At 45.3% G+C, this 15,071-nt stretch overlaps 1 protein-coding gene across 2 annotated transcripts; it reads right to left on the bottom strand.

Moving 5' to 3' along the window:
• Positions 1–2,112: 2,112 nt before the first annotated feature.
• On the bottom strand, positions 2,113–14,168 carry CENPV (centromere protein V). 2 transcript variants are annotated; one of them, XM_028534363.2, is made up of 5 exons: positions 13,079–13,767; positions 10,374–10,472; positions 8,821–8,890; positions 3,600–3,714; positions 2,113–2,497 (listed from the first exon to the last, which is right to left on the bottom strand). In XM_028534363.2, exons 1-5 carry the CDS (start codon positions 13,459–13,461, stop codon positions 2,373–2,375), a joined length of 792 nt encoding a protein of 263 aa, XP_028390164.1. In that variant the 5' UTR covers positions 13,462–13,767; the 3' UTR covers positions 2,113–2,372. The 2 variants fall into 2 exon arrangements, with proteins under 2 accessions (XP_028390164.1, XP_035888819.1); XM_036032926.1 differs by lacking the exon at positions 2,113–2,497 and having other exon boundaries at positions 3,633–3,714; positions 8,781–8,890; positions 13,079–14,168.
• Positions 14,169–15,071: the final 903 nt, after the last annotated feature.

Below are 15,071 nucleotides of genomic sequence, written 5' to 3'. Positions count from 1 at the left end.
GGGCTTGGTGATGATGAACTCCTTTAACTTGACCTTATCTGAGAAGCACTTTTTCTGCCCTTCCATTCTAAATGAAAGCTTTGCTGGATAGAGCAATCTTAGATATAGGTCCTTGCCTTTCATGACCTGGAATACTTCTTTCCAGTCCCTTTCTTGCAAGGTCTCTTTTGAGAAATCAGCTGACAGACTGATGGGAACTCCTTTGTAGGTGACTCTCTCCTTATCTCTTGCTGCTTCTAGGATTCTCTCCTTCATTTTAATCTTGGCTAATGTAATTATGATGTGTCTTGGTGTGTTCCTCTTTGGGTCCAACTTCTTTGGGACTGTCTGAGCTTCCTGGACTTCCTGGAAGTCTATTTCCTTTGCCAGACTGGGGAAGTTCTCCTTCATTATTTGTTCAAATAAGTTTTCAATTTGTTGCTCTTCCTCTTCTCCTCCTGGTACCCCTGTAATTCAGATGTTGGAACATTTAAAGATGTCCTGGAGGTTCCTAAGTCTCTCCTCATTTTTTTGAATTCTTATTTCTTCATTCTTTTCTGATTGTATGTTTTTTTCTTCCTTCTGGTCCACTCCATCGATGTGAGACCCAGCTTTCATTCCATCACTATTGGTTCCCTGTGCATTTTTCTTCATTTCACTTAGTGTAGCCTTCATTTTTTCATCTAATTTGCAAACAAAATCAACCAATTCTGTGAGCATCCTGATCACCAGTGCTTTGAACTGTGCATCTGATAGGTTGGCTATCTCTCGGTCGCTTAAAAGGATCAGTTCTGGGGGTTTCATTTCTTTCTGTTTCAACCATCTCTCTCCCTCTCTTTTTTTTTTTTCCCTTTGGTCTGGTTGTGCCTATTATGTATGAGGGGTGGAGCCTTAGGTGTTCACTAGGGCGGGGCAACCCAGTAGCTGGGTTGTGATGTTGTATGTAGGGGCGGGGTCTGAGAGAGAACAATGGCACTTGCTTGGCTCTCTGTGGACTTCAGTCCCTTCTGCCACTTCCCCCAAGCAAACTGGACCTTGCTAGTATTGATCCCGTGTGGGTGGGCTTGTGCATCCCATGGGTCTTTCCAGCCACCTCTCCTGTGAGGCTGGGAGTCTCTCCCTGTGCCGCAAACCCCCACAGGTGTTTTCAATCAGTGCCCCAAGGTTCTATTTCCCAGCACTGGGATCCTGGGTTGTGCGCAGTGCCTTGCTTCACAATTGCTGCCTTGCTGGGTCTGCTGGTTGTCACCCCTCGGCCAGGGTTCGTTAGCCACTGCTTGCATACCCAGGGTCTGCCCACTGCAGCCTTACGGGCCCGGTCCCAATGCTCTTTGTGCCTCGAGACCTCTCTGTGCCCAGCTGCCCAATTCTGCCCCTCCTACTGGTCTGGATGAACGTGTCTATTTTAACTCTTTGGTTGTCCAACTTCCATACAGTTCAATTTTCATTCAGTTCTGGTTGTTATTCTGTTCCTAAATTGCTGTTGTCCCTATATTGGTTGTGGGAAGAGGCACAGCGTGTCTATCTATGCCTCCATCTTGGCTGGAAGTCCCTCAACATATTTTCTGATCTCTTTTATTCTTCCCATCACAAGTACTCAGTTCAGCCTGGCATTAGCATGTGCCCCTACCTATTCAAAGTTCCTTCTCCCTTGCTAAATCTGGCTTCCTTTAAAAATATACACTCAAAATGTGTTGTTTAATGGGCACAGGGGTTAATTTTAGAAGATGATGAGTTCTGGAAATTGGTTGCACAACAGTGTGAATGTACTTACTACTACTAAAAAAATGTACACTTAAAAATGGTAAAGATGGAACATTTTATGTTACATATATTTTACCACAACTTAAAAAAATTGGAAGCTGATTTACGTTAAGACTTAAATCACACCATTCCCACTCCCCACATCTTCTGTAACCAGCCTGCTCCCTCCTCTGAAGCCCTGGAGCTTGTGGTATCTTTACAGTTCACAAGGCTTCATCATCACCCACGTTCTCACACTCCCAATAACTGTCCACTGGCTTATCTTCCCCTCCCAATTTGGCTGAAGCACCTTACTCAGTAAACATCTGCTATCGATTGACTGGCCTCAGAAGCAAAATCAAAGTGCAAAAAAAATGATAAATCGTAGTAACTGCTTTAATATTAAAATATTTATTTTTCTAAAAGATCACACAAAAGTTGGGGAAGGAAAGAAAGATGTTAACTAGCCTGCATCAAGATCTGAGTTGACGAAGGACAGAGAGCTGCCTAAAGAAACTGGTAGCTGGAGCAAGGGGCAGAGCTCAGCACAGCCACATCCGGGGTCAGCCAGGTCACGGCACCACCGAGAGCAGAGGGGACAGCAAACTGCTGGCCCCAATCACCCTCCTTTTCAGAGAGGAAGCAGGAGATCACTCTTTGGACATGTTCTTGATGGTCTTGTGCTCCTTCATGGCCTTCTCCCACTCACTGCCGTTGAACTCCTCAATGACCACACTCCGCACGGTGCCCTCATCCAGGCAGTGTGGGGCAATTCCTAGAGGGAAGTGGCACAGAGAAAGGGGTCCCCAGGATGCGTGAGACCAGGTGCTGTACTGGCTCTGGGTCAGTCCACACCCGCAAGCATCGCTGTATTGCATGGGAGGCTTTCTGAATGATATACTGGAGTTTACAATGTCAGCCTCGGGGCTTATCATTCTCATCTCCTGGCTGGGGAGCAGGCTTCCTGAGCCAAGGGGTGGCCAAGGCCAGACTTCAGTCAGCACCAAGCTGAGAGCACAAAAGAGTAGAAAGACAGCCTACAGCGATCTTGGACTGACAGGCCTTTTCAGGGCTAAAACAGGTAACTCTCTAAGCCTTAAGTACCTCACATCAGTATAGGACATGACATTTTCCAAAAGCTTTTCCTGTGCCTCAAGGGAGGTGAAAAGGAGTTTCTGCGTGACACATGAGGAACACACAGGGGCTACTAAAGAAATGAGCCAGAAGGACAAGGGTGATGTGGGACTACCTGCCACAGGAAGGTCATGGCCACAGCTGTCCCAGTATAGCTCTGGAGGGGCTCTATACAGGGTCTAAGATGCCTCAGGAGCGTTCTCAATGCTGCTTTCCACTCAATTTGCCCTGCAGTTGGCTTCATTCTGAACAAATGTTTAAAGATTGTTCTCTCCCTCCAGATCCAAGTCAGACTTGAAGAGGGACTTGTGGTGGGGAGTTCTCCTGTTTGTGTTGTGAACTAACCAAAAATTTTTAATGGCATTATCAGTGCTCCTCATTTTTGCTTTCTTTATCCCTTTAGCCACTGTTGTTAAAATTCCCTCCCCCTTTCCACCAGCCCACCCTCTCGCCATTCTTTCCTACCTCTCAATGTCAGCCAGGTGGCATACAGTGCTGGCAGCACCAGTAATGAGAATCAGGATCTGGCTGGTACCTGAATGACCAGAGCCAGTCTTACATCCCATTGTTTCAAAAAGGCTCCACCAAAGAGCTCTGTTCATCCAAAACATGCATGTGGAAAAGCCTTGCCAAGCAGGAGGCCAGCCAAGGGTGCCAGTGCCCACCTTTCTCAGCAGCATGCCCACCCAGGGTGACTCCAGGCGACTGTGTGCCCCTGGGCTGTGGCTGAGGCCCGCACTCACCGAAGCCACCAGGGTTGGAGCGGGGTGTGTAGAAGCTCTGCACACCGCACCTCTTACAGAAGGTGTGCTGCGCCTTGTGGGTGTTGAACGTGTACGTGGTTATGCTCTCGGCTCCCTGAGGGGAAACAGACAGACGGGTGCACTCTTTACAAAGAGATTTTTTTGGGGGGTCATTTAAAAAATATATCTTTTAAAAGGCTCAGTGGGTTGGGAAGCCCTTCTGTAGGGCTCTCAGGACAATGAGGACATATCCAATCTCCCAGAGACTAGAGGCTTCTCTGGGGCAGAGAACTGCCCACATAGCCTGGAGATGCATCAGTGCAGGTGGGTCCCAGACCAGAGAAGTGGCAGTTCACACCTTCTCTTGGGTCAGTGGCACACAGAGCAACTCAGCTTCGTGCTTTCTCTGGCCCAAGGGAAGACACAGTGCCCTGTTAGTGGCAGGCAGAGAAATGTCTGCTCCCTAGGGGCTGCGCTAAGGGCTGGCTCTCCCTGTCCACACACAGCACTGCTCAAGGTCTTAAGAAAACTGTTAACTGTATTTGAATTCATCTACAAAAGACAAATTAAGAAAAGAATATTTGCCAGACATCACAGACAGAGGACTAATTTCCTAAATAGATAATAACAAATGGGAAATTGGGGAAAGGACGTGACCAAATAGCGAAAAGAAAAAACAAATGGCCTTTAACCTGTGAAATGATGTCTACACTCATGAACTGCAATGAGATACTTTTCACTTTCATGGCCAGGGGAACAAAAATAAAAATGTTGTTTAACCCAGCATTGAGGCATATGAGGAGAAACATGCACTTTTGTGTATCAGCCTCGGGAAATATAAACTGGTGAAATCTGGTATCTGCCAAAACTTTAAATGAACATATCCTTTAACACAGCAACTCCGCTTCTAGAAATTTATCTTTCATTTAAAATTCCATATGTATCCAATGTCATATGTATACAGATATTACAGTACTGTTTGTAAAGGCTTAAGATTGGAAAAATTTAAAATGTCCATCAATAGAAGACTAGTTAAAGCAATTATGGGCACTCATAAAATGGAATATTCTGCAACTTTTGAAAAGAATGTGGTAGTTCTATTTACAAATACTAATATGGAATAATCTACAAGGTTACAAAGTTAAGTGAAAAAGCAAAGCATAAAACCATTTGTATTGTATAAAACCATTTCTATTTTTTTAAGATACACAAAAAAAGGAAAATAAATAAAATAAAAAATAAAATTAAAAAGGGCACACATGCTGGGGTGTGTGTGTGTGTGTGTGTGTGTGTGTGAGTGGTTGGGCTGCAGGCCTTTGCATCCCTCCTCCCCGCCACCAGAACTCCCTCAGAACCTTGTACCTTCCAGAAACAGAGCTCCCCAAGGGGCCTGGTCTCACCCCATAGCCACTTCACCACAGAGAAGCAGCAAAGAACAATTGCCAAGTGGTCTGGAACCATCCAGAGTTTTCTGAGCATGCACTTTGCCCCAAGAAATTACTGAGAGGAACTGGGAGCTGCCTCACACCCTGCTTTACCTCTTTTGTTACTGGAGGTCACCCAGTGATGTTCAGATCCTCATTCCCTGGTTATTCTGTGTGTCCACCAACCTGACCACAGCCTCCTGCTTCTCACTAAAATGCCTGGCCTGTCATCATCCAACTGCTATGTTCTCAGTGTCTCTGGTCATGTCTTTGTGCCAAATCAGAAATCACCACTGTCCACCATGTTGACAAATGTAACAGTCACATCTCTTGACCATTGTATTCTTATTCTTCCTAACATGACCTCTCAATGCCACTCCATCCATTTTGGAACACCTCTCCGAGGACACCACACTCTCCTGTTTTTTCCTCCTCTCAGGGCTCTCTCTGACTGCTGGCCTGCCCCAGGGCTCTGTCCTTGGCCCCTGCCCTCTGGCTACATCTCTACCCAGCTGACTAGTCTGGCTCTATACTCCATCAACAAGGCAACAGCCACCAAACCAAAGCTCCTGCTCTGATCTCTCTCCACAAACCCAGGCTTTAGCGCAGCTGCCCATTTCCCCTCTTTGTATGAATGTCCGATAGGCCTCTTCAACTGAACTTTCTCAAAACAGAGCTCTTCATTCCAGCACCCCCACCTGTGTCTCCCACAGGGTCTGGTGTCTCTATTCACCTGGTTGCTTAGGCCCAACACTGTGGCTGTGACTGACTCCTCTGTCTTCCTCATCTGCACGCCCAACCCTTCAGAGTTCTGGTCAGTGTTTTTCTAGAACAGTGGCTCTCAGAGTGGGGTCTTCCAGCCAGCAGCATCACCTGAACATGTAAGAAATGTAAATTCTTATCCCCCCACCCTGTCCCAAGACCCACAGGACCAGGGGTGGGGCTCAGCTGTCTGTTTTCAACAGGGACTGTGTAAACATTAGGTCTGAAAACCACAGCTGTAACACATTTGTCCAGTTACCTATTCAAAGCATAGCTCCAATCCTCTATGTTCTTTCCATCTCCATGACCGCCATCCTGTTCCAAGCTGCCATCACTTCTCACCCCAAGCTGTCCCCATCTCTGCATTCACCTCCTTACAGCCCACTCTCCACACGGCAGCCAAAGAGAGCTTTGAAAACACTGATGCAGGCTCCTCATGGCCCTGCTGAAGACCTCCACAAGCTTCACACTACAGAAAAAAATAAAATCTACTTTCTTGTCTGCTCCTGCCTCTCTCCAACTTGCTCTAGTCTCCTCCATCACCTCCACCGCACCAGCCGTGGGTCAGCTCCTCAGACACTCTGAGTCTGTGCTCCTCACACCTTCCACACTCTGTGTTCCCCTTGGCTGGGGCATTCCTGCACATGGACCCATCTTCACCATTCTGATCAGAACACCAGAGGACCTTCCTGACCGGTCTACACTAGCCACCTGGCAATCTTCTAGCATGTTGCTGTCCTTTAACTCCCTATACAGCACTACTGGATTTTTTCTTACTCGTTTTTTCTGCCTCCCTGCTATAGAATGTAAACTCTAAGAAGGGCCTTGTCTGTCCTGTTAATTGCTGAGCTTCAGTGGAACAGTGCCTGGCACACAGTAGGTGTCCTATAAATACCTGTTGTATGAATCAGTAAGTTTTGTACTTACTTAAAAAAAAACAAATATATATGTTTTTAAAAAACTAAGTACAATATATATATATTTGTACAAAATATATATAATATGTATATTTTCTTTATATACAATATATAAGTACAATATATAAATATATATTTGTTTTTAAAACTAAGTATAAAATATATATAAATATATAAATATATATATATCATGAATCATTATACTGTATATCTGAAACTAATATAAATGTTGTATGTCAACTATATCTCAATTAAAATAAATGAATAAAAACAAATAAACAGCTGAAACTTGCTCCTTCAACAGGCTAGAGCCAAAAATGAGAATATTGCTCTAAAGCACAAAAAAATGCATTGATAAGCAGGGCCATAAAGAAAAAATAAGGAAAAAAATATCAATTCCAAGACCCTAGAGTCCAAAGCTGCACCTGGTGGTGTCCAGAAACCATCTGTCCTGGGTGCTCAGGAGCAAAGGTGAACTGGGGCCACAGCCTCCAGCAGGCATCTCAGGAGAGCACACTGGTGGTCCTCTGGGCTTATGGGAAAGATGAGACAGGCATGCTGCCTGCCTGTCCCACCTCCCCTAACTGTCATATGGAGGATCAAGGAACTGATAAAGAATAGGACACAGGCCCTGGCCAGGTAGCTCAGTTGGTTAGAGCATCGTCCCAATGTGCCAATGTTGCCAGTTTGATCCCTGGTCGGGAAACATATAAGAATCACCAGGAGGGCATAAATAAATGAAACAACAAATTAATCTCTCCCTCTCTCTCCCTGTCTACCTCTCTCCCTTTCTATCTAAAAGCAATATTTTTTCCATTTTTATTTAAAAGTTTTTTAAAGGAATAGAAGACAAATCAACCCAAAGTATCTGGGATTAAGTCTCTCACTACCTAAGAAAGACCATTACTCACACATGCATTCACTTAGTCTTTCCTGAAAGACACTGAGTATCTCCTTAATGTCAAGCCTATGAGGTCAGGAGCTGGGCAGACCCGACAAATGATGGTGTTTGGAGACCCTCACAGTCTAGTAAAGGAGACAAACATGGAAGCAGATGATTACCCCAAAGCACAGATATGTCAGACCACAATGGGGGCAACCAAGGGGAACCAAGGATGGAATGAAAGCCCCACCTCATGTTAGCAACGGTGTGCCAAAGCCCTTCTAAAAGACTGCCTACTGCTGAGCCACAGATTTTATTTTTAAGAGAACTGAGCCTAAAAAAATATTTTCTAAATTATCAAAAATTTATACACAGGAAGATTCACCACAGTGTTGTTTATGATTAGGAAAAAATAGCACTCAACCTCTAAGTTCAAATACAGAGATTTGTTTATGGTAGATCCATATAACGAAACATGGTGGGAACACAGGAATAGTGGGGTGGGTAAACTTGGACATGGTGGAGGAGGAAGAGACTGAACAGTGGAGGGAAGACTTTTCACTGTATATATGGCCTTTTGTACCTTCCAAACATTGTACCGAGCACAAAAAATTTCCCACAATAATAAAGTTTAAAATATATTTTTCATTGGAAAATGCTAAAGCCAATTATAAAACAAAAAGAAAGGTAAAATCCTACTTTGATAAAAAAATATATAGATGTATTTATCTGTGTAGAAAATAATGCACAAAGATATACAACAAAATATTTTTAACGTTATTTCTCTTTTTTTTTAAAGATTTTATCTATTTAGTTTTAGAGAGAGGGGAAGGGAGGGAGAAAAAGAGGGAGAGAAACACTGATGTGTGAGCAATACATCAACCAGCTGCCTCCTCCAGACGCCCTGACTGGGGACCAAACCCACAACCCAGGCATGAGCCACACCAGTCAGGGCTATACATCAAAATGTTAGCAGTGGTTACCTTTGATTGATAGGGTTTGGGTGATCTTATTTATTTGAAAATATTTCCTCAGTAATATCAAATAAGCATCCAAAATATAAAGGAAAAAATAATACAACCTTTTAAAAATAAACATGACACTTGGTGTCCAAGAAAATTAAAGCCCCAGAGCAGCCCTGCTGTGCTCCTTTCCCGCTGCACTCCAGGGGGTGTGCTGTCAGTGGGGGACTCACCCATGGGCTCTGCATCTTCAACCCTGCTCTTAGCACTAACCTTCAGGAGCTTGAAGCGAGAAGCAGGAACAATGAAGTGTCTATTTTGCTTCTTCTTGCAAACACTGCAGCTACAGAAAGACAGAGCAAGTCCCAGGTTGTGAACAGCCATTTGCACCCTCTGAGTGCCCGAGGGGCCCAACCTGATTGGCTTCGAGAGCCTGCTGACCCCAGAAGTGAAGCTCCTTTCAACACTATCCAGGGAAGGGGGAGCTCAGGCAGATGCATGGGCCACCTGGGGTCTCTGCCACAGGTCTCACAGCCAGCAGTTGAGACATGCAACCTTGGAAAACCAGGGCCAAGAGTGCCACCTTTCTGCCTCACCCACCCTGCCCCCCCCCCGGCCCTGCCTGCCCCTGGCTCACTGCAGTGAAGGGACCCACTGTGTTCTAAAGACACCTATATCTAGCACAGCACAGCCTGACACCTCTGGGGCAGCCACACCACAGGTAGACAAGGAAGGCTCTGTCTCCCTCTCTCCTCATCCACACAGCACAGACAGCCTAGCTACAAGGAAAACAGGTCCTCGGAATCGCCATCTTTGGAATTCAATCTAAACCACCTCTTTTCAGCCCATCTTCAAAAAAATTCTAATTTAGTACAGAATCTTCTATCTAGAGGATCCTCTAATCCTCTTGCATAGAATCCATGGTGCTGTCCTGGCCAGTGTGGCTCTGCTGGGCATCATCCCACAAACTAAAAGGTTTTTAGTTCAATTCCTAGTCAAGGTACATGCCTGGGTTGCCAGTTTGGTCCCTGGTCAAGGCACATACAAGAGGCAACTGAGCAATGTTTCTCTCTCACATTAATGTTTCTCTCCCTCCCCCTCTTTGTAGAATTAAAAAAAAAAAAAAGAATCCATGGTGCTTCTCCAATCTGGACTCCACTCTTAGTAGCCTGGTCAGTTCCCCATTTGAGTAATTCAATGGTGTATTTTTCATACATAATTCAGGTACCAGCTAGGGGCAAGAGGTACAGAGGCCAGAACCTGTAGTCCTGGTTCTGTCACAATGCCAGGGAAGGTGCTAAAAAGCAGGCCCCCCTCCCCAGAGCCTGGAAGTGCTGTCTGCCTCACCTGGAGGATAGAGTGAGAAGGCCTAGAGAATGGAGAGCTCCAGGTACACACACCCGTTCATTTACCATCCTTATCCCCCCAACACTGAAGACTCTGCCCAAGGCGTTTCACTCAGTGCCCAGACTGACTGACCTCCAGCTAACCGTTCCCTCACCCACCAGCAGAATTGTCTAAGGGGTGACTCTCCCTGGCACAAGCCACAGGACCCTGCTCTGTGTCACCTGGGAATGAGCTCTCTCCCCATGTCTTTCATGCACACACAAAATAGATTCAGTTATTTTTAGCCTCCATCTTTTTTAAAAAAATGTTATTATTAAAACTTCTAGTATATGCTACAGGAGAAAGAATAGAACAATGAGCCCTTAAACACCCATCACCTGACCCCAAAAATTACCAGCTGTATGTTGATTCATCTACACCCCAACCCCCAGCTGATGTTGAAGTTCTTTTCCACTAGCTTGGGAAGAGAAAACACTCACTTGCAATCAAAGATGTGTAAGTCTGCCGAGGCCCAGACTTCAAAGCGAACTGCTCCACAGTGGCAGCCTCCTGTGTGTTTCACCAGGCCCTGGTACTCACTACATAAAACAGAACATCAGGAGGGTAAGAATTCCTGAAGACTCCAGCAGGTCCCCACTGCGCAGCGCGTGCTTCTTCTCTCTTCTGTTGTGGAAAGAAAGCAGCAAGATGGACAAAACTCTTCTCTACATGACAACAGATGCCCCTGCTCTTGAGGAGGAACTGTGTGTGAATTAATGAAAGAAAGGTTTCAGTGCCTTCTTTGTCCATGAGCTTTCGGCTTATACGAGAACTCACATGAGTTCCATGCCTTTACATGTTAAATGGCAAAAGAGAACATTCCAAAAATTTGGGACAAGGCAGGGTGGGAGCACTGGTGGGAATTCTAATCCCACCACTCAAACATTTTTATTTATATGTCAAATATTTACTAAAAATTTTTACAAACCAAGTGCACTGCACTGAAAAGAGCAGTAACCGACATACAGCAGGCATGGTTCCTGGCCTTGAGGGCCTTAGGTAGCCATCAAACAAATTACCCAAATAATATTCAAATGATTGTGATAAAGGTGGTCAGGCCGTGATAAAAAAGAAAGACACGGGGACCCAACCAAGTCTGAGGGTTCAGACAAAAGCCTTCTGAGAAAGTTACAACGGCCCTTACAATTTTGCTATATTCCCCTCCAGTATTTCACATATACATTATTTTTTGCAGAGGTATACATACACATGACATACAACTTTAATCCTTTTAAAACTTACTATATATAAGCAAGCCCTTATATGAACATGACTAAGATTTGATAAATATCATCAAAATGCTTTCCAAAACAGCTAGACACTCTTATCAGTCATCAATGAGAAAGCATTTCACTCTACCTTTCAAGCAATAATTATAGGAAAAACAGCTTGCCATGGTTTTAATCTGCATTTATTTGGTTATTAAGACTACATAGGGGTATAGGTAAAAAGGTGAAGGGAATAGACAGGCACAAACTTCCAGTTATAAAATAAGCCACAGGGATTTACGAAGGTGCCGCACAGGGAATACAGTCCATAAGAACACACTAACCCTGTGTGGTGACAATTACTGGACTTGGGGTGATCTCGTCATAAGGCGTACAAACGTCAAATCGCTATGTTGTACACCTGAAACTAAGATAACGTATATCAGCTATAATCTTTTTTAAAAATTTAAAGACTAGCCCTGGCTGGCGTAGCTCAGTGGATGGAGCGCGGGCTGGGAACCAAAGTGTCCCAGGTTCGATTCCCAGCCAGGGTACATGCCTGGGTTGCAGGCCATAACCCCCAGCAACCGCACATTGATGTTTCTCTCTCTCTATCTCTCTCCCTTCCCTCTCTAAAAATAATTAAATAAAATCTTTAAAAAATTTAAAGACTGAATGCTTTATCGTGTTTCTTTACAAGCTGAATCAATTAATTTGATGTAAATTTTTTCTGCACATACAACTAGTGCTTCCTGTAAAAACTTAAAACATTACAGCATGTGGCAACATTAAAAATGATGGTGAGTTTTGGTTTCTTATAGGTAAAAAAATATTCAGTCTATAGTCCAAAGTGATAAAAAGTGAAGTACACAAAAATCCAAACAGTGTGTCTCTGAGGGGCAATTCTCACTAAGAGAATTTCTTCTGGAACAAAGACAAGGAGCATTTTTATTCAATTGGTAATCCTCAAATTGTTAGGCAATTGTTAGGTTGTTCTTGTTTCCTCTAGGGTTTCAATTGTTCTTTCCAATTCATAAAATAATCGACACTGAGAGATATTATTAGGGAGCTAAAATATTTCTCTGTAGCACAGCTGTTCTCCAGAGCAGGGATCTATATGCTGTCACGTTTGGAGAAAACAAGACCGACCTTGCCAAAGATAATATTAATAGCCCCTTCCCAACACCATGGACACTCTGTAACCCTCCTTTGGCCACCTAAGGAGCTGGAGGTGTTTTTCTGCAGTATCAAAGCCGTGGGAGCGCAGGGAGAGTGCGCCGCCCAGGAGCATCTGTGGTGAACAACAGAAAGGCTCCCCCATCTTAGAGACCCCGCCACGCTCCTGAATTCCAGCACTTCTTTGTGCGCGCTCTAATCCGGGATGCAGCAACCCCTCTCCGCCACCCCGCTCCTTCCCAGCGAGCGCCTGGAACAAAAATGGGATCTCGCATCCCAGTTGATTCAAAACTTCTATTAAGCTTTTCTCATCCCCATACCTTTTCCCTCCCACCCCTTCCAAAAACACCTGTGTAAATAAAAAGGCAACTCAGGTATGAGGAGAGACGTGGCATTTATCTTCTTTTCACTAGGAAAGACCCGAGCACCCTTTGACCGCCAAGGCAAGAGATGCGATGGCTGTCCAGGGAAACACCCTTCGTGTCCTAGGGCGCCGCTGAGACCCTATACAAGATCCAAGGCGGCACCCCAACCTTTTCCGATGAGAAGCCCCTACTCCAGTCAAGGCCGCTACAATTAGAAACGAGCCTGGTGCCACCGGGGGAAAGCGCAGCGATCACATCACGGGTAAAACACAGAACCTAAAATCTGCCCCAAACCCGCAAGTAGGCAGAGGCGCACCGCAGGCCCACGACCCGATTCCCCGGCTGAGGGTGTCAGCGTGGCCCCGGCTCCCCCGCGCTCAGCCCCGTAGCACTCACAAGGTGTCCAGCAGAAGCTTAGCGGCACCCTCAAAGGTGAGCTTCTGCCGCTTCTGGAACGTCTCCCAGCGCTCCCTCTGGTCGCCCAGGTCCAACGTGGCCCCTGAGGATGTCGGAGTCACCGGGGTCGGGGGCGGGGGCGGCGGCAGCAGCGCGGGCTCCGGCTCCCCGGGGTCCGCCTCCTGGGCCAGCAGCGACTGCCTCGGCCGCTGCTTCGCCGACGACTTCCAAGTCGCCGCCAGGCTCCTGCTCTCCGCTTGGCCCGTGGGACGCCGTGCGCGGGTGGCGCCGGGAGCCGAGGCAGCGGCGGCGGGAGCCCTTGAGGCCCCAGGCCTCTTCTGCCCGCGTGGCTCAGAGGACGCGTTCCTCCTTGTCTGCCGCATGGCTCCCGCAGCCCCGCGTTTAGGCCTCACCGCCCGCGCGTCCCCGCTGCCCCGCGCGCGCCCTTACCCGCAGACCAACCTACACGCCCAGGGGGCGCTGCGCCCGCCAGCCCCGGCCCTGGCCTCCGGCTTCGGCCCTTGTCCCTGGCCTGCCTCACCTGGCTCCTCCCCACCGGCTGCGTACTAAACGGAGTTTCAGCTCGCCTGCTGGCCTCCGGGCCTGCACCTGCCAGCTGCAACATGCAGGCCAAACAAGACCGCGCTTCAGGCTCGGTTCCCGACACCCAGAGCCTGTTTGCACCAGCAGAGGTGCCTCCGTCTCCTCTGAATCCAGAGGGCTGCTTCTTTCCTTCCTGACCTAAGGGGTCGTGGGTCAGCCCTGAATTCATAGCCACATCCCAGTGGGGAACCTGCAGTAACTTCGACTCCAAGACAAGGACAGTACTTATCTGGAGCCAGCGTGCGCCTGAAATGAGCTAATGTGTGTAAATCGCCTGGCACCGGCTACCTGCTGGACAAAGAGCAGCCGAAACCACAGTTCTTAAACTTCGCCTTTCCCACTTTACATAAAAACTCTGTGAGCGCGTGTGTTTTACAATTTATTAATTCTTAAAAAAACCTGTTTACCATGGACAACAGGTTTTTTAGAATTAATGAACGAATGAAGAAACCCTGACTAAATTACATGATTATGGTTTTATTGAACACAACACCAAAGTCTGAAGCCAAAAATCACAAGAACCAGTGATGAAACCTAGATATTTTACTCATATATTCAAAGAAATAACATTTTCTCTAACTCACTCTCCTTTTTTGTTTTCTATTTCTTTAATTTCAACTTTCTTCCTTATTGTGTTTATCTTTAGTTTAATAGTTTACTGAATTAAATACATAATTCATTTATTTTCAGTGTTTTAGTAATAAAATATTAATAACTATAAATTTTCCTCTAATTATAGCTTTAGCTGTATCCATTAGGGTTTTATATGGTGTTCTCTAAGAATTTTCTAGATAAGCTGTCTTAATTACTTTCTTAATTACTCAGTCATGAAATCAGAGTTGTCCAGATTTGTTCTTCAAGATTATCTTTGCCCTTCTAAGTCCTGTGCATTTCCATAAAGTATGGAATCAGATATTAACTTCTACAAAGCAGCCTGCTTGATATCAACCATACTTCTCAGACCTTCTAATTTAATATTCCTAACTTCATTCCTTTAATTTTTGTTTTTGCCATGCCAATAGCTTTTTCTAAAGGAAATGTTTTAAATTTAAAAAGAGAGGTTTAAAGAAGAGCAAAGAGAAAAACAAAAATAAATAATAACTGAAAACAACAAAAAATAAAATGAAAATGAAAAAAATATTAAAAGAGAAAAAAAGAGTTCCAAGAAATGTAATAGGACTCACAGCAATGATTATTTCTGAGATCTATGAGATTTGAAACATAATTATAAAAGGCTAAAACCAAAGAATTCATTCCTACATTTTCCTTTGTTAAAAAATTCAGATGATTTGTCACATCAAGAAAGCTCAGCCCTGACTCCTATGGCTGTTGGTTGTGCCTAGTCTGGCAAAGAGAAAGGTCACAGGTTGGATTCCTGGTCAGGGTAATC

The sequence above is a fragment of the Phyllostomus discolor genome, chromosome 8 (genome assembly GCF_004126475.2).
Source record: "Phyllostomus discolor isolate MPI-MPIP mPhyDis1 chromosome 8, mPhyDis1.pri.v3, whole genome shotgun sequence".
In the NCBI taxonomy this organism is placed as follows: Eukaryota; Metazoa; Chordata; class Mammalia; order Chiroptera; family Phyllostomidae; genus Phyllostomus; species Phyllostomus discolor.
This window is presented reverse-complemented; position numbering and strand designations above follow the sequence as displayed.

What these genes read in the sequence shown, in the direction of transcription:
- CENPV (XM_028534363.2), bottom strand. Translation starts at nt 13,461, where the DNA reads ATGCGGCAGACAAGGAGGAACGCGTCCTCTGAGCCACGCGGGCAGAAG. An exon ending in CTCGCTTCAAGCTCCTGAAG is followed by an intron (nt 3,715 to 8,820) that starts GTTAGTGCTAAG and finishes GTTTCCCCTCAG; the next exon opens with GGAGCCGAGAGCATAACCAC. An exon ending in CTCCAACCCTGGTGGCTTCG is followed by an intron (nt 2,498 to 3,599) that starts GTGAGTGCGGGC and finishes ACTTCCCTCTAG; the next exon opens with GAATTGCCCCACACTGCCTG.